General features: G+C 43.3%; 1 protein-coding gene across 2 annotated transcripts in view; it reads right to left on the bottom strand.

Annotated features, from left to right (window-relative positions):
* Positions 1-19,291: 19,291 nt before the first annotated feature.
* The window catches only part of AP3B1 (adaptor related protein complex 3 subunit beta 1), a 274,430-nt gene continuing 270,379 nt past the window's right edge, over positions 19,292-23,342 (bottom strand). For both annotated transcript variants that reach the window (XM_060009263.1, XM_060009260.1), the window contains one exon: positions 19,292-20,001. In XM_060009263.1, coding sequence (XP_059865246.1) covers positions 19,848-20,001 — 154 coding nt within the window. In that variant the 3' untranslated portion in view covers positions 19,292-19,847. The remainder of the gene's footprint in view (positions 20,002-23,342) is intronic.

Genomic DNA, 23,342 nt, shown 5'->3' with positions numbered 1-23,342 from the left:
CCACCACAATCACGATAGAGAACATTTCTATTACTTCTAAAAGTTCCCTTGTGCCTCTTTGTAGGGATTTCTTTTCTGTCCCTATAATTTTGCCCTTTCTAGAATGTCATATAAATGGAATCATACAGTATGTGGTCTTTTGTGTCTGGCTTCTTTTACTTTGTATGATGTTACTGAGATTCAACCATATTGCTGTGTGTCAATTCATTCCTTTTTTTTTTTTTTGAACATCTTTACTGGAGTATAATCACTTTTTTAAAAAAAATAAATTTATTTAGTTTTGGCTGCGTTGGGTCTTCGTTGCTGTGCGTGGGCTTTCTCTAGTTACAGTGAGCGGGGGCTAATCTTCATTGTGATGCACGGGCTTCTCATTGCAGTGGCTTCTCTTGTTGTGGAGCATGGGCTCTAGGCACGTGGGCTTCAGTAGTTATGGCACGTGGGCTCAGTAGTTGTGGCTCATGGGCTCTAGAGCGCAGACTCAGTAGTTGTGGCTTAGCTGCTCCGCGGCATGTGGGATCTTCCCGGACCAGGGCTCGAACCCATGTCCCCTGCATTGGCAGGCAGATTCTTAACCACTGCACCACCAGGGAAGTCCCTATTGGAATATAATTGCTTTACAATGGTGTGTTAGTTTCTGCTTTACAACAAAGTGAATCAGCTATACATATACATATATCTCCCAATTCATTCTTTTTTATTGCTGAATCACATTCCGTTGAATGGATATACCACAATTCCTGTATCTGTTCACTAGTTAGTGACATTTGGGTTATTTTCTCATTGAAGCAATTTTGAATAAAGGTGCTATAAACATTTGCTTGTAGATCTTTGTGTGGGCCTGTTTTCATGTCTCTTAAGTAAATTCCTAGGAGTGGCATTGATGAATTGTGTGATAAGTAGGTAGTTAGCATTTTAGGAAACTGATGATCTGTTTTCCAAAGTGGTTGTATGATTTTGCATTCTTACTAGCAGGTATGAGAAAGTTCTAGTTCCTCTACATCCTCACCAACACTTGATATGGTCTTTCTTTTTAATTTTAGCAATGCTACTGGGTATGTAGTGAGATCTCACTTTAGTTTTAATTTGCATTTCTCTGATACTCAATAGTGTTGAACACAGTCTCCTAAACTGATTGGCTATTTGTTTATCTTCTCTGGTGAAGTGTCTTTTCAATATTTTTTGCCCATTTTTAATTGTTGTTGTGTTTTTTTGGTCTGTTTTGTTTTTTTGGGTTTTTTTTGGCTGTGCCGCACAGTATGTGGGATCTTAGTTCCCTGACTTGGGATCAAACCTGTGCCCCCTGCAGTGGAAGCATGGAGCCATAACCACTGGAACACCAGGGAATTCCCCTTGTCTGATTATTGAATTGTCAGAGTTCTTTATATATTTTACATACAAGTCCTTTATCAGAGTGATAGGCAAATATTTCTCTTCATCTGTAGCTTATCTTTTCAATTATTAACAAAAACTATTTTTCAAGTTGGGAATTGGGGTTAAAAAAATCCACCTACACTGGACTCATAATACAAAACTTTAGACAAGAAAGTTTTTAAAAAGTAAAACTAGGGCTTCCCTGGTGGCGCAGTGGTTGAGAGTCCGCCTGCCGATGCAGGGGACACGGGTTCGTGCCCCGGTCCGGGAAGATCCCACATGCTGCGGAGCGGCTGGGTCCATGAGCCATGGCCGCTGAGCCTGCGCGTCCAGAGCCTGTGCTCCGCAAAGGGAGGGGCCACAGCAGTGAGAGGCCCGCGTACTGCAAAAAAAAAAGAAAAAGAAAAAGTAAAACTAAACTAACTTTTGCATACATATTTAGACCTCAATTTTGATCTTAAAATTAGTACTTGAGAAAGAAAGTCATCTGGATCCTAAGCTCCCGGATTCCCTTTTTTAATTTCCTGCTATATGACTGAAAAAATTCCATTTCTTCAGCTGTAATTTTCATGGGGCACAAAACAGCATTTGCTATTCTCTAACATTTGGCTCTATACCAATTGTAAAATGCTAATCATGGTGCTGAGCTGACATTCCTTGGTGACATTGGTATATGGGAAAAGGGCGCTTGGTCAGGGTCTGGGACTATCCATATTGAAATTGTTTGTTTTTGTTTAAGAAACAGACAGACAAGTTAATTTTACCTCCATTTAGGACACAGAAAAGAATCAATGTTTGCCAAATAGAAAAACACAAAATTCGTGAAGGGAAAAAAATTGTATTTTCAAGCTTCTACAATGGAATTAGAGGAGGGAGGGGGGAAAAGTTACACAAATGACTAGAGATTGTCCCCCTTAAAACTGCTTCAGCCTTCTACTCGAAGTTCCTGCTTCGTGAACGGTTCCTGGCGGAAGATGCTGCCCCATGTTAAGGGAAGAAACCAACTTCAAAATACCTGGCTGGCATTTTCAATGACTGGGCACTATTTGACAAACATTCTGTGACTTCAGAGTTGGGGTGAATACTGAAAATTGGAATGTACAAATTGCTTCCTGCTAGAAATACACCTTTGTGTGAAGAAGGTTTTACGGGGCAGAGCCTTATTTTAACAGCCTGAACTTCAACACTCTCAAGTCTCCAGGGGGAGAAATGTGGAAGTAAAGTTCTGAGAACCGGAACCCAAATCCCTTAGGTCAAGGGCACCCGCATCAGGACGGGAGCGTCTCGGGGAGAGCGGGGAGCACAGCGCAAAGCCCTGCCCGCGGGCTTGCTACCCAACCCCTGCGGAAACGGTACCCTGGAGAGAAGTGTTATCAAAGCATCTAATTCCGCCCTCCTGTCAGCCTGACAGGGACTTAGAATGCACAACTGGCCCAGCGCTGATTACCTTCAGGTGCAGTTAGGCCGAGTTAAAAATTCCATTAGCAGTGCACAGACGCCGGGAAGCCGCTTTCACAGGGGCGGCTGCTTCTAGTTAACGAGGAAGAAATGGCTTCTCATTTCACAGTGATCGCAGGGAAGAGGCCTGTGGTCTGTTTACGCTCTGCAAAGGGGGAAGCACCTCGGCTCCACTGGCCTGCACGCAGAGGCCCGGAGTCAAAGAGGGAACACACTTTCCAGAAGGAAAGCAGGTGGCCGCCAGCCTCAGGCCAGGCAGCACGGGCTCCTCTCTGCAGCCTTGCCGTCGGGGCCTCCTCCGCTGCCGCTCGCCGCCCACGCTCCTTTCTCAACCTAATTGTTTTTCATTTTCTCATAATAACCTTCCTCCCTCACCCTAAACCCAACACTGAAACGCCCTCTATTTACGAAGCTCCGAGGAGTGCAATAAAGGTGAGTGCTATTTGCTACTCTCTGCCTTGCTTTTAATTTTATTCTAGAAGAAAATCAATTAGACTGTCAGAGTCCCATCTTCCTTCTTGGAGGCTTTTGGGCTTGAATAGCTCATAGAAGTACTTCCCCTGGCCTCAGTATTTTAATAAATGCTTGATTGTAATGGTTTTTAAAGGAATTAAAAAAAAAGAGACAAGCAGGGAGGCAACTTCAGAACAAAACTAGGCATTTGAAAGGCCCTTTAGGTTGAGCTGTTCTTTCTGCTCAGGCAACCTCCTGTATTGCTGATATTGTTTTAGCATCAGGACTTACGTTCCCTGCTTTTCTCCTGGTCCACACACTTAAGCTGTTCATTAGCTGAGAAAGGGACATCCTGGCAGAGCAAAGCACCAACAAAGCAGCCACTGGGCTGCTGAGAGAATAGCTCTTTCTCTCTTATGCTCGTTGTCCTGGGCCTTCCTGGGAGCCCTGGCCTCTCTCCTCGTGTCTGGCACCTGTTTAAATGGAGGGTGAGGCCTCACAGGCCAGTCCGGAGGCCAGCTTGTGAGCATCTGAGGGAGAGGATGGAGGAGCCGGGGGCCCAAACAGGCACTGAGCAAACCCCTTCTGGGGCCTCCCACAGACCTCACAGTCAGCCTGGAACGCAGGCTTCCATCGATCTGCCAGATATTGGCACAATGGTTTGTGCACTTAGCTGCAACACTGATTAAAATGTGGCTGAGGGGGCTTCCCTGGTGGCGCAGTGGTTGAGAGTCCGCCTGCTGATGCAGGGGACACAGGTTCGTGCCCCGGTCCGGGAAGATCCCACGTGCCACGGAGCGGCTGGGCCCGTGAGCCATGGCTGCTGAGCCTGCGCGTCCGGAGCCTGTGCTCCTCAATGGGAGAGGCCACAACAGTGAGAGGCCGCGTACCACAAAAAAAAAAAAAAAAAAAAAAATGTGGCTGAGGAGCTGTGAAGGGTTCAAGTGTATGGAGTGCCAAGATATGAGAGTCAACCGGGAGAGCTGAGCTTCACAGAGGCCCTGGAACACATTTGGAAAAGGCCACGTGGGGCCCCATCGTGCAAGGCCTTGGTGCTGATGACTTAAAAAAAGTCAACCCACACAGCCAACCACTTTCTGAGATGTTCCCGGATAAGTGCCTATTTCTGTGTCATCTCCCCCCTGAGATGTGAGCCCCTGAGGGCAGGGCCCTTGCGCCCTCCTGGCTGCACATCTGGGCTAGAACACTCCTGTCTGCAGAAGGTGTTCAGTGCCTGCTGCAAGGACGAGAGAAGTGGCGGAGGAATATGGGAGGAGGAGATGTTGGGAACCCCTGCTCTGCGAGTGGAAGCAGGGCTTTTGGAGGAGAACACTGAGCCATCTGCCGGGCTCTACATAGAGCGCTGTTCCCACTGACCCCTGCAAAGGACAGGGGAGCGGCCTCGGGGTCTGAGAGGGTGAAGGGCAGGTAGCCCAGCCTGCTAGCTTGCTTTCAGGTTTGTTCCGGCCTTCATATAGCCGGCCTCCGGGGGCCACGGTGGAAGACACTGAGGAAGGTTCCTGAGCCTCTCCCTCTGCACTGCCCGCACCCCCAGCATTGCAAGGCCGGGCTGGGCTGCGTTTGGGCATTTGGCATGTTTTAATCCCCGGCAAGCAGAAGGGTCTCTATGTTTTTAGGTGGCGATGTGTTAAAGGCCACATCCCTGGCCTTCAACTAACGGCGTGACTCTCTGTCTGTGGCTTCCTTTCTGTGGTCCACACGCCCACCTGGAATAAGATGTGGGATTTATGAAGAATGTTTCTGGTTTTCATTTTCTTCTGGAATATGGGGCCTTATAAAGCAGGGTTGCTATAGCACAAAGAGTGCCACAATTTCTGTGGGATAACTTCCCTCAGTGAGAGCCCTCCAGCCACCTCCTTTCTTCCCACTAAACACCCTCTCTCCTCCCCACATCTATTTGCATCACAGCACCCACCCCCAACCCCCAAGTATAATTAACAGTCTACAGATGCTGCACCAGTCAGTGCGGTCCTCTTCGCTGCTACAAGCACTGTGCCGTTGTGGTCACAGACAATCAGATAAAATGTCCTATCACCCAGCATTGATCAGATTAGCAACCTTGTGACTATTCACTAATTGTATTTTCTCTTGGAGCCCTATTCAACTCCATACCAAATGCATTGTTGGTGGCATAAAAAGCAAATACAAATAGGATGTTTGTTACATTTTTAAATGAACAACCTACTACTACCTTTTGAAAAGACGGTATAAGAGGATAGGTTGGTTAATGCAATGTTAATTTTCCTGGGGCAAAATAGTTAGGCTAGGATTTCCCAAGAGTCATTCTGTAAAAGGCCTTTTAGGGTTCCAGTTTCTTTGGTGTTTCAGGAAACTCCACTCTACCTTGATGGATCTGGCTGGGGTTCCCTGGGGTAGATGTCACAGAGGGCAGGAACAGACCCTTGAAGCCAAGGGGAAAAGAAATCAGGTTCTTTCTGAACGTGACTGCAGAAATCTCAGGAATTGCATGGGATTTAAACATGATAGGAAGAGGAAGAACTTACCGAGCGCACTTCTCTGCCTGGGATGTCGGAGGTCCAGACGCTGGGTGATGCTCCCAGGGTGGAAGGCTATGTCGTGCTGAACAAAGCAGAGTCCAGCCAGTGGAAGAGGGACACTAAGGGGACAGTCACTCTGTCTCTCTGAAGAAACGGAGGCTCTGGGCAGTCTGAGGCCTGACGGATGTCACTCACTGGGTGGTAAACCAAGTAAATGACACACCTTCCACTAACGTTACCCGCACCCATCTGAAATCTCCAGGGTCACAAGAAAACACGGGTGCTTCCCCATTTGTTCATTTTCAAGACTCACAGCGTTCCAGTGGAAAGAAATTTAGGGAAAAAAAGTTGCTAAATAATTATCCATAAAGATACCCTGACAGTGAGATCCATTAGTGACTGGAATAGTCTCCCTAGAGAAATGGTTAAGAATGTCATTATTTGATACTGTTTAAATGATATTAAATAAAGAACTGAGGAAACTGGGGAAGGGGAGACTCTTGGAAAACCCGATAAACTGAAGCCACATTCATGCCTGCCTTCCATCATGTACTTTTTACGAAAACATCTGCATCTTTCTTGTGCACATGCTTATTTATATAACACCGCTCCTTTCCCAGTCCATGATGGAGAACACCCACTACTTGGGTCTTTTTACATAAAGTCAATAATTTAATGATGAATGAGCTCCAGGCACCATGCTGAGCATGTTATCTCAGTTAGTGACTTTTAGACTCCCTTCTCCCCGCCCGCCCCCATGTTTTTCCTAGAGGATTTTCTTTTTTAAAATAATTAATTATTTATTTTTGGCTGCATTGGGTCTTTGTTGCTGCGCACAGGCTTTCGCTAGTTGCAGCGAGCGGGGGCTCCTTTTTGTTGTGGTGCGCGGGCTTCTTATTGCTGTGGCTTCTCTTGTTGCAGAGCACGGGCTCTAGGCGTGCGGGCTTCAGTAATTGTGGCACTTGGGCTCAGCAGTTGTGGCTCACGGGCTCTAGAGCGCAGGCTCAGTAGTTGTGGCGCACGGGCTTAGTTGCTCTGCGGCATGTGGGATCTTCCCGGACCAGGGCTCTAGCCTGTGTCCCCTGCATTGGCAGGTGGATTCTTAACCACTGTGCCACCAGGGAAGCCCTGTGGAGGATTTTCTTACACCAGCTTGGCTCGGGGACCAGGCAGGTTCCGGTCCAGGCTTCCCATCTCCAGCTGTAGGGCTGAGCAAGGGGCTAGGTGCTCTGAGTACCAGTTCCCTCATCTGTGAAATGTGGTTGAAGACAGTCCCTCACAAACCCGGCTGTTGTGAGCACTAAAAAGAGAAAATGTCAGTTAAAGATTGATTAGCCTAAGACCAAGCATAGGAAGTCCCCTATTCATGGAAGATATCATTTAAAACAATGGTTATCATCAGTGTGAACCTACTGTTTTCCTTTCCCACTGAGCTATTTTCCATGTATCTTTGTTTATTATTTACTTCTGGTAGCCTGTGAATCTCACAGCAGCACAGATCCTCTCCAAAGCAGATTTAATTGGAGGTAAAAAGGCAGGAATCCTATGAAAAAGATATCCCTGTGGCCATGTAAATGTGAGGGGTAAATATTTCACTGACAGAAAGGCTCCAGTGTTTGTTATTCCATGGAAATCTGCCTATAAACTACGATAATACCTCAATAGATTAGTTTAAATTCACCCTTAGAGAAATTTTAATTTCAATGTTACTATTGTTATAATCTGGGGGTGTCTCCCAAGACGGAAATATCAGTAGAAATATAGGGGCCCATCTGAGAAACTCATCTAACAGGCAATTTGGGGGCAAATATATATAAATATATATATACACACATATATTTATATTCTGCTTTATATAGTTTAGCACTAAAATGTATGTGAGTAATACCTAAGAACATGTCTATTTAATTTTAACCAATGGGTTATGGGAATCATCAAAAATCAAACACAATAAAAAGGAACAATATTTATGGCATTTTTAAAGCCTATTCTATTATTGGTTAGTACTCCCCTCAATTGTTTAACTGCAATTGGTTCCACTTTCTCAGTGTGGATGATTTTTATACATCTGAGTTAAAAAATAATGCTGCTTGCAAGTGAAAAGTTAAAGACCAAGACAAGGCCTATTAGAATAACATTACACTTTTTTATTCCCTGCACTTATTTTGTCAATTACTAATTATTTCCCTTTTCCTATGCAACAAAATAGAAGCCATAAAATCTTTGATTTAATGAGAACTTCCTTACCAAATAGCTACTCCAACTCTGCTGAAGGCTTATAGGTAATTTATCTACCTCAGCAGGCAGTGACCTTTCGTGAATCGCAAGTCATTCCTCACTCCTAATGAGATGGACCCAGATGCCATCCCACCTCTGCACGGCCGCTCCTTCCTCCCTCGTTCGAGCCCGCACCGCTCCCGCGCTCTGCCCCCCAGCTTCCCGCAAGTGGGCTGTGATTAGTCCCTGCGTGGTGCGCCCGCTCCCGGGTTGTGGTGGGGGGGAGTCCCTCCTCCTCGCGCGCCTTCGTTAAGCTGGCTGAGCACCGAGTGTGCTTCTCTCAACGCCCCGAGGAAGAAAGGGTGGGGTTGGGAGAGGCCGAGATGAGTCTCACGATTGTCTGGGAAGTAGAAATAACTTCCTGGCGCCTTGGGAGGCCTCGCTGCCCACTCTTCCCAAGCCACAGCCGTGGAGGAAAGAAGCGGGTGCTCAGAAGGCTGGGTGAGGCCCAGAACCTTAGCAGCGCAGGGCGGTCCTGCGGGCTCCAGGCGGTCTGGATTGAGCTGGCTCCAGTGTGTACATTTATTTGTAAATTGCCTACATGTATTGCTGACTGTATATTATATTCATGTATGATATTATACACATGTATTACTACTTATATTACTCATTTATACATGGGACATTAATTATATCTATTACTGTACATCTATAGGTATTACTGTCCTGTTCCAGTATACTCAGGGCATTATAAAACTAATACAGAAAATGGAAGAAGCATGAGGTCAGTAATAAAGATGAATATAGGTTTTAACATTTTCTCCCTGTTCACTTCTGGATCTTCTTGTAAATCATCCTTTCTGGGGGTCCAAAGAGAGCCTGACCTATGTGCTTGTTTTGGTCCAAAGTAGATCACTACGTGGCCATAAGGAATGGTGTTAGGGGCTGGGGCCCCATGACCTCCCTGTATCACACCGTCCTCCATCTGGGGTGAAAGTCGGGGAGGTTAGTAACTGAAAGATCAAATTGTTCACCGCCCCCCCCGGGCCCCCCACCTCTCCCCATTCCTGCAACATGTTTTTCATGCTATGCTTTCCATTGGCGAGAGTGGCTGCTGCCGGGAGAGTGAAAATATTTGCAGACAAAAAGCTCTGGAATTCCTTCCAGAGAGTTTGATGGATCTATCTTCAAAGTAGGTGGGCAATGGTGGAAGTTTTGGAAATGCAGCTGCAGGCTTTGTTGGCGCTGGCACAGGCCTTTCAGGAGGCAGATGCTGGCAACTCCAGTCTGGCCCATAGGGTACAGCCTGCAAATTCCAGATTGCCCAGGGCCTGGGGTCCACACCAGGGAGGACTTGTCCTTTCTCCTTAAAAGGTCAGAAAGGAATCAGAAGTGGTCTTTCACTGCTGCCTTCACCAGAGGAACACCCACCTGAAGGGAAAAGATGCGCACCTTGCAAATGCAGAAGTAGCTAGAGTGTGTGGAGGGACCTTGGAGTAACCTCAGCCTGAACATCTCCGTGCCTGATTTTGATTGCTTCTTGCTGCCACGTCTGTAGAGCATAAGAGAGAGTTGAAAATAACTGGCAAATCCAAGTGCATAAAAAATCCAATCTTTGAAATGTTTATTCAAGTGCTTTTTAATTAATATGTATATTCACAAAACTAAATGAGGCGACCTTTAAATTAGTTTGAATGCCCGAGACTGAATAAAATAGACTCTACATTCGAGTCTTACAGATAATACTACATTTTTTCTTTTCTGGAGAAAAACAAGAAACCTGATTCCTTCGTATAGGATATTTCTTCGTAAGACCTAGATATTCCTATTTAAATGCCAATAAAATAAAGATAGTCATGGGCAGAGAAATTGTGGGGTTTTGAAAATAATTTATTCATAAAAGAATAGAAGTCCTTGATGACTTGCTGCATTTGAAATAAGTAGCTCTCAAGACCGCTAAACGCTTGAACCTACGTCTTAGAGATAATTTTCTTAAAAAGTAAAACAAAAAGGAAAAGCCCCTACCGATGCAGTTTCTTTCTAGGTCAGTGGTTTTGCTTTATTCACATGTCTGGGTGAGGCTGGCGAGTGCGACCTGCCAACGGAAGCCACTGGACTTGACACATTTCAGTGTCAGCTGTGGGATTCCTGCCTTAAATCTGTCAGGATGGCCCTGTGGCCACTTCTGCAAAAACCCTTGGGGACAAAATTTATTGTTATACCTCAATAGCTTTTTGTTCACCTCCAAAATAGGGGTCTGGGGTCATACTAACGATTGTGGAGAGACAAAATGCTCTCTCTATATTTTATTAAACAGATCTCTTAATAATTAATCAAATGTGAAAATTATTTTCCATCACTCTGACACTAAGGCTAAAGCCCTGGGATTTTTGTTCTCAGCCTGTTTCTGTTCCTTTTAAATTTGCCCTCGGTGGAGTCCCTCGGCTCCAAAGCAAGTGACTAGAGAAAGCCCAATTTACCACCTGGCTTTTTAAACCATTATCACCTCTCTGGGCTTCTATTGGTGAAGGGTTGGGGGGCTTTGTAGGCTGTCAGATAAACACCTGAGAAAATCTGTTCTCGGATCGCCCAAGTCCACAGAGGGGCCAAGATACCACGGATAGGAACAACTCCGTGGATGTCCACCACGTGCCAGACCGTAGCATGGTGCCTCTCCTAGGGACAGAAAGACACGGCTCCTTCTCTCAAAGAGTTTCTGTGTTTCAGGGAAAAAATAGCTTGGTAAAGTGAGAGCTACCCTGTTCATCTCCGGCTGGGGTAAGAAGAGAACGCTGCACTGCTGAGGTATTAGCCCTGAGCTCCATTTCCAGGCATCCAGCAGTGGCACCGGCACCATTTTCAGCCTCCACCCAGACCGGTTTAGAAGATGGGTGGTGTCTTAGGGCCCGAGTCCCTGACAGATTAATACCAGATAAGGGACACTGCCAGGGAAATGCACAGCAAGCAGTTCTTCTGACCTTTCCTTACTAAAAGGTCAGAGAGAAATTAGAAGTGGTCTTTCATTGCTGCCTTCATCTAGGAACATTCCATCTGAACGTAGAAGACGTGAGTCCTGCAAACATAGGACTAGGTGGTGTATTTGGGGGTGGAGGGGAGGGATAAGGATTTGGGCTCATACTGGGAGAGGGGGCTCTTGGGAGTGTGTGTGAGGTATGTGTGTGAATATGTGTGTAAGAGTGTGTGTGTGCACAACTAGGTAATGTGAAAGCCAAGTGGGCAACAGGAGCAGGTGAGAAAGTACAGAAGAGAAATGGCTGCTGGCAGCAGCGTCAATATCCTCCCTCTGAGCACTAATTACGTTATTAAGCAAACAGACCAACACAGGGTCTGAGGGACGGAAACATGTATTTAGGATCCAGTCACTCTCCGCTTGGCCATAAATACTCATGCGCGGTACACAGTTCTTTCCAGCAAGTGACTATTAGTCAGTTTCCTTAACTTCTCTTTAATTTACTAAGCTTGAGAAGGAGGAGTGTTGTTTTCCATGCCAGCCACTCTTGGAGAAGTCGGCTTCTCTACTTCAGTGCCACAAGCTTTATCAGGTGTTTCTGAGAGTGGTGGCCAGAGCAGCACTGTCTCCCCAGAGGACATGCAGGAATCAGGAGGCACAGGAAATAGGCTCTGAGAGCGACAGCGTGCATCTTTCTGGGCTGCAAACAGCAGGCACTTGCTAATTTGACCTTTGCGACGCACAAGAACCCCAATCTCCTTTGATCTAGCTAAATCCAGCCTAAAGAGGTGGATGCAAACACAGGACTGGAAGAAACCAGGAACAACATGGAAAGGATTTGTATGCGTTGCGAATAAATCTGTTTTTTAGAAAAGTCTAAGAGGGGCTTGCAGAAGGAAATCTGCAGCAGGCTGAGCCAGCCGGGTGAATGGCAGAGAGAATAGAGGCTATTTGAATACTGATGTGGCCCTCACTTTCTTCCATTTCCATTAATGACATGCTCATCAAGGGCAAACAATGGGACCGGCTGCCGGCGCCTGTCACAGTGTGTGGGTGCTGGGATGCCAGGCTGTCATCCCCGGGCTGCATTTAGAGACCTGCACACTAATAAGAAGTGCTCTGTGCCGTCAATGCAGACAGGTGCTTCCGCGGCTGGGACATGCTCCATTCCCTTCCCCCTGAAACCCTCCTCTCCCAGCCCCCCTGACAGACACCATGAAATGCACAAATTAACAGCCCCATCATGTTGGGCTGCTGCTGCCTGCGGTGAAAGCAGAAAATCAAGTTGTCACCCAGGGTGCAGTGATAAAGCCACAGACTCATTTCTCTGTTGGTGCCCTGTAATAGCAAATGCCAGACAGCTGGATAGATGGGAGGCTTTAGATTAAGGCCTTGATGCGCTCTGGCCAGAGAATTAGTCGTTGCTGTTTCCATGTGGATGTTCTGTTCAAAACAAACATCTGGAGAAAGCAAAGTTTCCTAGAGCAGAAATGCCCTTTGCTTTCTTCTGGAATCAAAGAACACGGCCAAAAGAGAGTGGAGTTTCCTTTCCAAAAAACCCCATAAGATTTCAACTCTAAATTTGCTTGCGACTTTACCAAGGACTTAGAGCTATGTGAAGGTTAAGTTAGTCAAGTGTCGATGCCACGACCAATCTTAATGCAGAGAACGGTTCCTGGGTCCACAGAGCCTGGAGCTACTGACACCCCATCCAGCAAGTCCTCCTCCTGCCGATGAAAAGGACTCTTTCTTCAGAATTTTAAAGAACCCCTCGAGCAGTGCTACACATCTTCATAGACTGAAGCTGCTTCTCGTGAAATAACAGATACAAACAGCCCTGCCCTCTGGGCACCATGGCCAGCTGGCTCTAAGCGTCTAGTGGTCCGGCCAGCCTGGGCTGACAGGGCCAAGTGCACACAGGCAAGAAATGGAGGGGCCTGAGCCCTTCAGACTCCAAGGAGTTTAATGACATAATGGCCAGAGAACTTCAACATAAAACAGGAAGAGCAACTAACGAAACTTACAACATAAAACCCCCCTCCTGTCATTTTTATAGTAACAGTAAAACACTTTATTGAATTTATGAGCTACCTAATGACTATGAAGAATGTAACTTGAATTAGAACCAACTCGGAAGTATAATATCAACTATAAACCCTTTTCTATTACCCCATCCCTTCAGCTTTTTCGGTTCTCTTCCTTTTAACCAAGGGACACTGCCTTCCTCTGACTTTTGCCAGAGACAGAGTTCACAACTTGTTAATAAATCTTGACTTCCTCCTCAGCTCCTCAGCTGACAAGCCTTCAGGGGTAAGACATTCTCCGGGGCGACCATTCCCTTTCAAAGCCTCAGAGCCGTTAAAATGCATCTTAGCAAAGAAACCAGTTCGTCTTTTCTTTGCATAAAGCCTGTTAAATCGAGAGGGTCTCTGGAGACATAGATCAGGTATTTCAATATCTGTAACTCCACATTGTAATAGCCTTTCCTAAATAGAAACTATAATCCCTCAGAAGTTTATGAAAAGGGTCCTCAGCCAGGGACTTGGCGTGTGGGTCAAGTTCCTAGTGCCGGGATGGGGGAACGCAGATCACTGAGCTAAGCGGAGTGCTAGGCTGTGTTTTCTGTTTCCATTTCACTCCTTAAGTCTTTCTGTTCCCCAGGGCTTTTCTGGAGGGGTAATAAAATAAAATGGGTGAAACAAAGCCATAAGCCAGTTAAGTCTGAAAGACATGTCATCTCATCTAAAAGGAAGAAACGGACCATTTCCACGCCTAAGGCTGACAGCAACGCCTGAGCTGGCAATAGCGCTATTCCATTTGATTTATAGAATAATGGGGTGACAAATGATGACAAAAATAAACTTTTACTGCACCGAACTGCTCCTGTGTTTATGAAATTTGGCCAAGTAGTGAAATCTTTTATCTGCAAGTTGTAACATGAGTAGGAGCGAGCGATTATGGTGTGGTAATGGTAATCCAGCTATGGAGGCTGAGTCAGTTGGAAATGGATTGAGGTAAAATAACTACCGCACCATGATAAATGTGAACAGCGCTTTGCTGACAGATGATCTAACAGGTGTTCATAACAACTATATAAGAGGATTTATTTATGACCAGCCACAGCTGCAGCACTGTAAATCAACTCCAGCAGCTGTACACCGCTGAAACCAAGTCCCTGATGGAGGACCCGTACAAGAGCCCAAAGAACACAATTCACTCCAGAATCTTAATCATCAAATAACATTTTTTTAGGCAATTACACCACAGCACAGAAATCATAATTACTTTCAATTAGAAAACAGAGCTGCCCATGACTTTTTTTTACAAAATATTTTTATTTAGGCCCTACGGTTTTGATGAGGCCCGAGCAACATGGAGGCTCTGGGGTCCAGGAGAGAGCACCCTTGGTGACGGTGACTTTGGTGTGACGCCAGTAAGAGGCCCTCTTACGGCGGCTTCATTTTTGAAGGCTCAAAAAAGCAAACCTTCGGTGGGGAGGATGCTTATTTTTTTTTCCCCCAAACTTCTGTATTAGCCTTCCCTCGGCAGCACGTTTGAGCTCACACCTTACCCTAAGTTTATTACAAAATGGAATAAGCATATAATGGTGAACTCTTTAGAAAGAGGGGTTTACGTTTAGGTGAGGGGCCCACCTACTTACAACCTATCTTAACTACCTTGCAAAGGCAGAATTTAACCTTTTTCTTTTTGTAGGTCATGGTCTTAACAATTCCTCACTGTTACCCATAGAGATGGCTGACCCTACTGTGAAACAAGAGTCCTCATTCACATCCTATTGATTTAAAAAAAAAAGTTCGTTCTTACATGGTTTGAGAAGATGCTCTTCTAGAGGGGAAAAAAGAATCAGAATCTTGGTTGGGGTACAGGTTGAGAGAGCTGATCTCCCTTCCCTCCCTCCCTCCCTCCCATATTCTGATTCCTTCCCCTTGGTACCCACTACACCACCCCCACCAGTTAATGAGAAGGGTGGGTTCTAAGCACCTCTGTAGCATGCGCAGTCTGTATTCGTGTCAGTCTCCTCTGACATGAATGAGCCCAGAATTATCTACTGGTTAGGTTTTCTAAATATCTCTAGGTCTCAGAATTAAGATTCTTCTACATTTAAGCCTGATCTCTGGCCCTCTAGGTTGTAAATGAGAAACCAGTGTCTCAGAATGTCACTGAAGACAGGTTTAGTCCATTGTAATAAGTCCCCATTTGAGTTGAGGGTTTGGGGTCTTCAGCGTGCATAATGAACCAGCTAGGAATTACATGTTCATGTGACTATGTACATAAAACTGGCTCCAGAGAAAGACAAACATGAGGGGAGATTAGGAATTTTAGCATCACTTCAACTCAAAATCACTTAACCAGGAAAGAGATACCAATGGAACTTAATATTCTTTAGCTACGTTTAAGTCTGAAAAGACTCATTTTGGAACCTGCAATGGCACAGGAAACAATCCCCAAGGAAATATCTAAAACTGACCTACAAGCAGGAGACTACAACCAACCAACAAAGCCTGTTTCTGCTGATCTCTAGCTCGACGGTTCCTACCTTTCTTCCTGCCTCTGTGCGGTTCACAAGCTCAGCATGGCCCCATCCCTAACATCTCGGTCCTTCATTTCTTCTTTAAACTGCTGCAGACCACTGAGGTGGAGGCTTGAGGAGTGGCTCCAGGAGCGAGAGACTTTGTGACAGGGGCAAGAGGAGAAATGAGGGCAAGGAAAGGAAGGGGACACTTCACTTCTTGGTGTGTTGTGGCCAATGCTGCTTTCCGTACAAAGGTATTTTAAAAGATTCTAAGATACAGCCTCAGCTGAGAACAACGTATTCTCCCTTCTCTCACTCCTGGAAACACTTTTCTAAATACTGCCCCACTTTTAAGAGCTAGCTTCATTGCCTTAGTCAAACCTTCTCAGATCCCTCTAGCCCAGGGATCCCTTCTTCCCCTAAACCCAATAGCTCTTACTGGTGGCAATTTGACAGCCATGCCACTGCTTTACAATCTTTCCCAGAAACCATTTCAGCTTCCAAACAGTGGTGTCCCAAGTTTCTTGGTCAAGTGATCATGTGGACTCCAACACGTTTTAGATTTTAAACATTTTGCACATTATTTACAAAAAACAGTTACATACAGTGGTCACCTTTCCAGGTCAGATCTTAAAATTCTGCTTACTCATAACAGTTGAAAAGTGGTGGAAAAAAACAGAGTAATGTTACCAAAATAGGAGGAGAGTAAAGCACTCATTTAATTGTATCAGATGCTATTTGTTGGGAAGTCATATAAAGAAAGGAGGTAGAGTCTGTTAAGACTCAGAAAAGAATCTTCTGGTCCATCAAAGGGCATATTTTCCTATCAAACACAATTTCCATTCATCTAAGACAACAACACTATCACAAACTTGATTTTTTTGTTTCTCTGAAATCTTGAGAAGAGAGTGAAAGTGATCATGAAAACTTCCTGAGGTAACTAACTGGCCAAGTTGGAAGGTAGGTGGGAAGGACAAAGATGTAAAAAAAATAAGCAAGCACACGGTGGGAAAGTAATTGTCTTTCAGTTAACTGACCTCCTGTTGATGGAGGAACAAAGCGTGCACCCTGTCTGGTCGGGTCATCTGGGAGAGGAGAGACGAGGACATGGGCTCAGCAGGCCTCTGGGGCTGACTCGGCACCTGGAGTGAGCAGGGGTTGGGGAGGAGTTGAGCCTGTATTAGTACGTAAGCGAGATTTGTTTACAAACTAGTGCTCCCTAACTTAGCCAAGTCCACACTGCCATGTCTTCATTTATGGCCAACTGGACTATAGGTTTCTCGGGGGACAGAGCACATCTTCTGTTTTCCCACATCCCTGACAAGGGTTACTGCAGTTTGTCATGCTCCACGGTGGACGCGGTCTTTAAATAGAAAGGTAATAGTAAGGCTCTGTTAATTTTGTGTTATAACATAGGGCTTTTTATTCCTCCCCTCCCATTATGCGAAAGAGTTTTCCCCCTTTAAACAAAGTTTTCTATAAGGTCAGAGAGATTACAGAGAAGGAACAAAGAAGGTGAAAGATCTTAGGTTCTCCTTTAGCTGTTCCAACTTTTTTCACGCCTCCCTTTATGTTATTTGGCATTCTGGATTCTTGTCTTCTCTAATGTTAACATTAACAATTTTTAAAAAATATTTTTAAAAACATTTTATTTACTTTTGGCTGAGTTGGGTCTTGTTGCTGGGCGCAGGCTTTCTCTGGTTGCAGCGAGCGGGGGCTACTTTTCATTGCGGGGCGCAGGGCTTCTCCTTGCGGTGGCTTCTCTTGTTGCGGAGTACGGGCTCTAGGCGTGCGGGCTTCAGTAGTTGCAGCATGCGGGCCCTAGAGCACGTGGGCTTCAGTAGTTGTGGTGCATGGGCTTAGCTGCTCCGCAGCATGTGGGATCTTCCCAGACCAGGGCTCGAACCCGTGTCCCCTGCGTTGGCAGGTGGATTCTTAACAACTGGGCCACCAGGGAAGTCCCAACATTTAAAATTTTAACCACAGAAACACAAGTTACAAGGGCAAACTTTTCATAAGCTTACTATAAAGTTATTCAAATGTTTGCAAATAGTTATTGGGAAGGGCAAGTATCCAGTCTTTTAATTTGATCAGTTCATTATTATAGTCTTTTCAGAATAAAAACATTCTCCTTTTCTTATAATAAAGCAGATGTATTGTGATACCCAAAATGAGGCTGTCTGAAATATACTATGAGAGCCATTCTTCAAGATTGGTGTACATATAATGTCCCATTAAGTGGGCATTAAAATGAAAAACTATAGCTGGAATTAAGAATGCAACATTGACTAACCTGACTCAATGGAACAATTTAAAAGATAATCATGGATTATGATAATGTTAAAGGAAAACATGAGGCCAGGAACTCTGAATCACTGTACCAAAGAAAGGTAAAAAACAACAAAAAAACCCCTAAACCTTAAACTTGGGACTGTGGTCATTTCTCTAATTTCACTTATGGGAAAAAATATTTTAATGATAATAAGCTACTGATATTCAAGTGGTTTCAACTGTTAGCATACCACAACATATTAATTTAATATACATTTTAAATCTAAAAATTAGCAGTCAAAATTACTATCTTATTCAAAGGTAAAATCCTACTGAAATTTTCTTAGTTTTAAAAAACAGACAAATGCGTGATCTATTTTCAAAGATGAGTGCCCCAATTTAAGGAAAATAAAAATCTCTACATCACAACATGCATTTCCCCCTCTGCTTTGATGACAGTAAGTCCAAATACGTTTTTCAGAAAATAAGTATTTAGCCTGTCAAATTCTTTACAGTGTTTCAAAAAGTTATTGACTTAAAAATCCGAAGTTGTAAAGCCCTAAGAAATAGGGTTAATAATGGAAATGCCAAAGGGCTGCAATTACAGAGGTGCTTCTTGGCATGAGTACTATCCCAGTATACGTTTCTCCAGAGTGAAGGAGAACATGTGCCTGCCTCAGTAATACCTCCCGCAGAGCAACTGCTGCATTTCAGGAGCAGGACATTTTAACAAGCTTGTTTGCTCTCTCCAGCTCACAAACTTAAAAATCGAAATAATTTTTTACAGCCCGAATGTTCCAAGAATGTTTTTTTCTGTTTTTCTTTACTCTTTATATATGTTCTACAATGTTTCAATCAATGTACCTTTCTTTTTTACTTTCAAAAAATCATTATGTGGCTCTATACAAAGGGAACTGTCTTAGAGCCTATTATTAGCTTGTATCAGAAAGGTAAATACAATTTCAACTTTTAAAAGTATTAGGAAGAAGTTTTCTGATTATAGAGCAATCAATAAAAACAGTACCTTGCCTAAGTTAGCAATAAAATACTCTAGGGCAAAGTGCTAAAATGTTGATCATATAACTAGTTTTTAAGATTTCTATCATTTAGTTTATATTAGTTAGTTTCCAAAGGCATCAGTCAGTCCATCAAAGTTGGGCATCGAGATTTGTAAAGAAACAATGAGTTTCAAAGAATTTCTTCAGTAGTTGTAATAGGCCTTGTAATCAGATCTCTACTAAGAGATCAAAATTGTACATAAAGAGACATGAAGATTTTTATTTTTGTTATTAAACATATCAACTTTTTTCTTGAAGTTAACTATGACATAAGTAGAAAATCTACCTGGTTTGAAAGTAGTTTTTCTTTCACTAACTAAACCCCATTGTTTCTCTGCATTATATAACACTCAAAATATTTATTTTAAGGAAACCTCAGCATATGAACTTACGGATTATAAACAATTTCTCATTAAAAATGCAAAGACAAATATTATTCAGGTGCTAGTTTATTTACCTTATTATTCAGAGATAATTTCATGATGACCAGTTACAACACCAGGAAATTCATAGAACAAAATTTTACAGACAAATCGTTGCTTTTGAATTTAATTCTAAAAAAGTATGCTATCCCATTTTCACATACCAAGCTGAGAGGCCATTTATACTATTTCTAGGCTAATTTTTGCTTCCTGCGAGAGGGAAGATGATTTACAATGAACTTTAAGTATCTAATTCATGTCCATCATTGTTGAAAAAGAGACGGGAGCCGAGAAGGCCAGGAGTAGCAGGACAGAGAAAATGCCACATGGATTTAGGAGTTGGGATCACTGACAGTAAAATATATGTTCTTTGGTTAGCAAAGCGAAAAGGGGGAAAGTACTGCATACATGATAGATACACACTAGCATTCTAAAGCAGGAGACAAGAATGTCCAGAGTGTATTCTTCCCCCACTGCCAGATGGAAGGGCTATTATTATAAATGAAAGGCAGCAGTAGTGGATGCCAGGCACTTTTGTTGTGTGCCAGATTCTGAAGTCCAGATGTGAGCAGGTTACCCCTGGGACAGGACAGGCTTCAGCTCCCGCAGCAGAAGAGAACCAATCACAGTTTTCTCAGTGTTTATGATAAGCTGGGCTGTAGAGTCTTCCTTCAGTTCCACCGTGACTAGCATCAATGACCCACTGTGCACAGTTTTAGCTGCAAACCTGGAAGAAAAAAAAAAAAGAGAGAGAGAGAGACCTTTTATCATGAGGGGAAAGAAGGAGACAGCATACATTCAAATAGGTTTAAAATAACTCGTTTTTTTCTCAATAATTTATTACAGGTTCCCTACTGCCAGAAACCCAAAGCCAAGCATTCTTCTGAAAAATCAATAAACTGCCCAGCACCATGCTTACCACAAGCAGGTAATTTCAGTGTATCTTTGGAACAGAACAGAAAAAGGAATTCTATTTTACTTATTAGTTTGACCAATAGACGCATGTGAATAATTCTCTATTACTACATATTTGGGAATCATTTATTCATTTGATATTTAACATTTCACCATGCATAGTGCCATTTAAAATAAACCACTCTATTTTTATCTTTAAAACATGTTAAGAAAAAGGTACCTTTCTCAAAGAGCTTGAACTTTTAATTCCTCATCTGAAAATGATTATGCAAGACATTAATTTTGTGTGCATTATAAACTCTTCATAAGTTTCAATGAATTCAGACATGTTCAATATTCAGCTTCAATCTCTAATGTTGATGACATGTAACAGAATCACGTGAGAGCCAAGTGCAACACCCTGCTCCCTCCGCTTGTATTTTTTTTAACGTTCATAACGTTAGATCTTCTTTCTGCTTTAGAATGTAAAAGAGGAAACTTGAGGTCTAAGGCTCCATTACTAAATTCCGAGACACGAAGAACCTACTAATTACACGAAATTAAAAGCAAAACTAGCCTTTTAAGCACTGCAATTGACTGCAAAGCCGTTGGAGGCACAATGAACTTCTGTCAATCCTGCTAATTCATTCTGCCTGCACAGTTGAGCCCCAGAGACGGGAAGAGGGTGGTCCCCTCCTAGGCCTCCATTTTCCACGTAGAGCATGTTCCACACTTTTGGGGGGACGGGGTGGGGGACGGGGTTTGCTTGCAGGGATGACTGGAGAAAAACAAAGTTGCTGCGCATGAGCTTTTGAAAACACTAGCAAGTGTAGAGCAGGTCTGTGACCTGCTGTGACCCCACTCTGCAGGGCTGATCCCCTTTCCCCTTTCTGGAGGACACGTGTCTGAATCTGAGCCATCTGCCTCAATCTGCGCAACATCTTCAGCCACAATGGCACCCAGTTAGCCCTGACAGCAGCTCACAATACATAAAAATCAGACTGCTGCGCTGACAGCGCGCTGTGGCCTATTCAAGAGCCAACCAACTGGTCAGTGTCTCATGTCTGACAATTAGCATGGGCCTTGCACAGAGCCCACGGCGTCCTCGGGGATCTGTTTAATTACCATCAACATAAAAGAGGGAGTTTATCAGGAGACACTCAGAAAAACTTCACTCCTGACTTAATTAAAATATTAGCCACTTAAGCAGGAAGCAGATTCTCTTTAAATGAAAAGTAATTTCTTTTTTGAGTTTTTTTAAAAAAATAACATCAAAATCCCATAACATATTAGATTCTTTCTTTCTCTTTTCTTTTTTTTTTTTTGTGTGGGGACCTAACAAGCCATTTTTGGCCTAAATCGAATCATGAAAATCAATTTTCCAACAATAATTAGAATAATGCATCAAAAGCAAGACAAATATGCTAATTTTACTAAGATGAACATATTATCAACACTTTTAAGTCGTGTTTTAAAATGTTAGTTAATGGGTGGTAGACAAAGTGTGTTAGAAACCTTCGTAGACATTTATTTGTGTACTCGCTCCAAACATGCTGAAGACTTGTAAGGAATCTGATAGAGCAGTTTTTCCACTGAGAGAAGCAACTATAAGTAGAGCCAGTTTAGGAACAGAAACCATACCAATGTTTTTAAAGAGGTTTTATAAAGCTCTGGACATACATACCCATTTGCTCTTTAGACGCCCATACACGAGATTAGGAACTGGGCAACTCAGCTGCCTCTTTGAGAGAACACAAGATCACCAGCCCTGAAATGACCTCTCTTTTCTATCACCCCTTGCAGGTTTCTGCATTTCTTTTGTCCAAATTTTCGAGGTTCTTCTGCTTCATAGGAGAGCCCTGTTTCTGTATTTCTGTTAAACCATGTCACCAGATGATAGATACTAGGTGGCTCTATTGTCTCACCCATTTATGCAACTTTCCCCACACATGTGGTCATCACCAAATCTTCATTCAACAAATATTTCAGCAGAGGTCCCTATTTCTGACAGGGTTATCATTATGTCAATGATAGTCTTTATTTAACTTAACACTTTTGCCTTGGGAACACGGAGAAGAAGACTGTGTCTGAAAAGGAACGCAAAAGTTCCTACTGACTGTTGACTGTCAGGGTTGCACAGCCCTAAAGCACATTTTATCTCTTTTCTATTAAAACTTAGGGTTGATGTTACAATAATATAAACTCAGCAGAGATAAATGTCAATTTTGATGTCAGTATGTTTACAGAGATTAAAACTAGTGTCTTGTACCTGTTTTAAAAATCCTAATACCACAAAATGCTCAATACTGGAAAGAATAGGGGCACATAAGAGGCATTTGCTTACACTGCAGTGGAAACACGCTAAGCAAATCATCCTAGCAATAAAATCTGTTACCTGGTGTGAAAGCTACTGCCTTTTAACTAGGTCTGTATGTTCTAATGGGCACAAATGATAGAAGCAATGTTTTAAAGCAGAAGACCAGAAGATCAGATGTTCTGACATTCTCATTTCACAGTTCAAAAGGATGTATTTAATTGGAACACAGCATGATTACAATTGGTTTGTTTTGGTCCATGAAAGCAGAAGCCACCCCCTCCCCCCAAAATTTATTAATCATTTAACTTCCAAACAGGCTATTTAAAAGATAGTTTAAAAGATAGTTATGGAAAGAGTACTAGTTGGTAAATAACAAATAGCTAGCTTTGGGATGTAAGAAACACTGATTATAAAGACAGCTTGGGTCAAATACCTGCATACTAAATTTAATGGCAGACATAAGAACCTTTGTACTTGGCCTCAAACTAAGATCACACTGACAATTTTTTTTCCAGAAAATCTGTGAAGTTTTTGATCACTGTAATGATAATAGCAGCTATCATTTATTAAATGCTGTGTGCACTGGGTACTAAGTACTTCACTTGCATTACTTCATTTGATTCTGAGTCAGATCAATCTGTAGGTGAGGAAACTGAGGCCCAAAGACGTTGAGAAACTCGCTCAGGGACATATAGCTAGTGAATGGTTGAGGAGGAATTTGAACCCAACCTTTCTGATTCTAGATCACACACATTCTCTTAATACATGCAAAATGCCCTCTTAATATTTGTTTTTTAACTGTCAACAGGTAAATTAAGGTTTTTCTTATTTACCTAATATGCATATAATCTATTATT

Source organism: Delphinus delphis, chromosome 3 (assembly GCF_949987515.2).
Source record: "Delphinus delphis chromosome 3, mDelDel1.2, whole genome shotgun sequence".
In the NCBI taxonomy this organism is placed as follows: Eukaryota; Metazoa; Chordata; class Mammalia; order Artiodactyla; family Delphinidae; genus Delphinus; species Delphinus delphis.
Note: the sequence above shows the minus strand (reverse complement) of the source record. Positions and strands in the feature narration are given on the sequence as shown.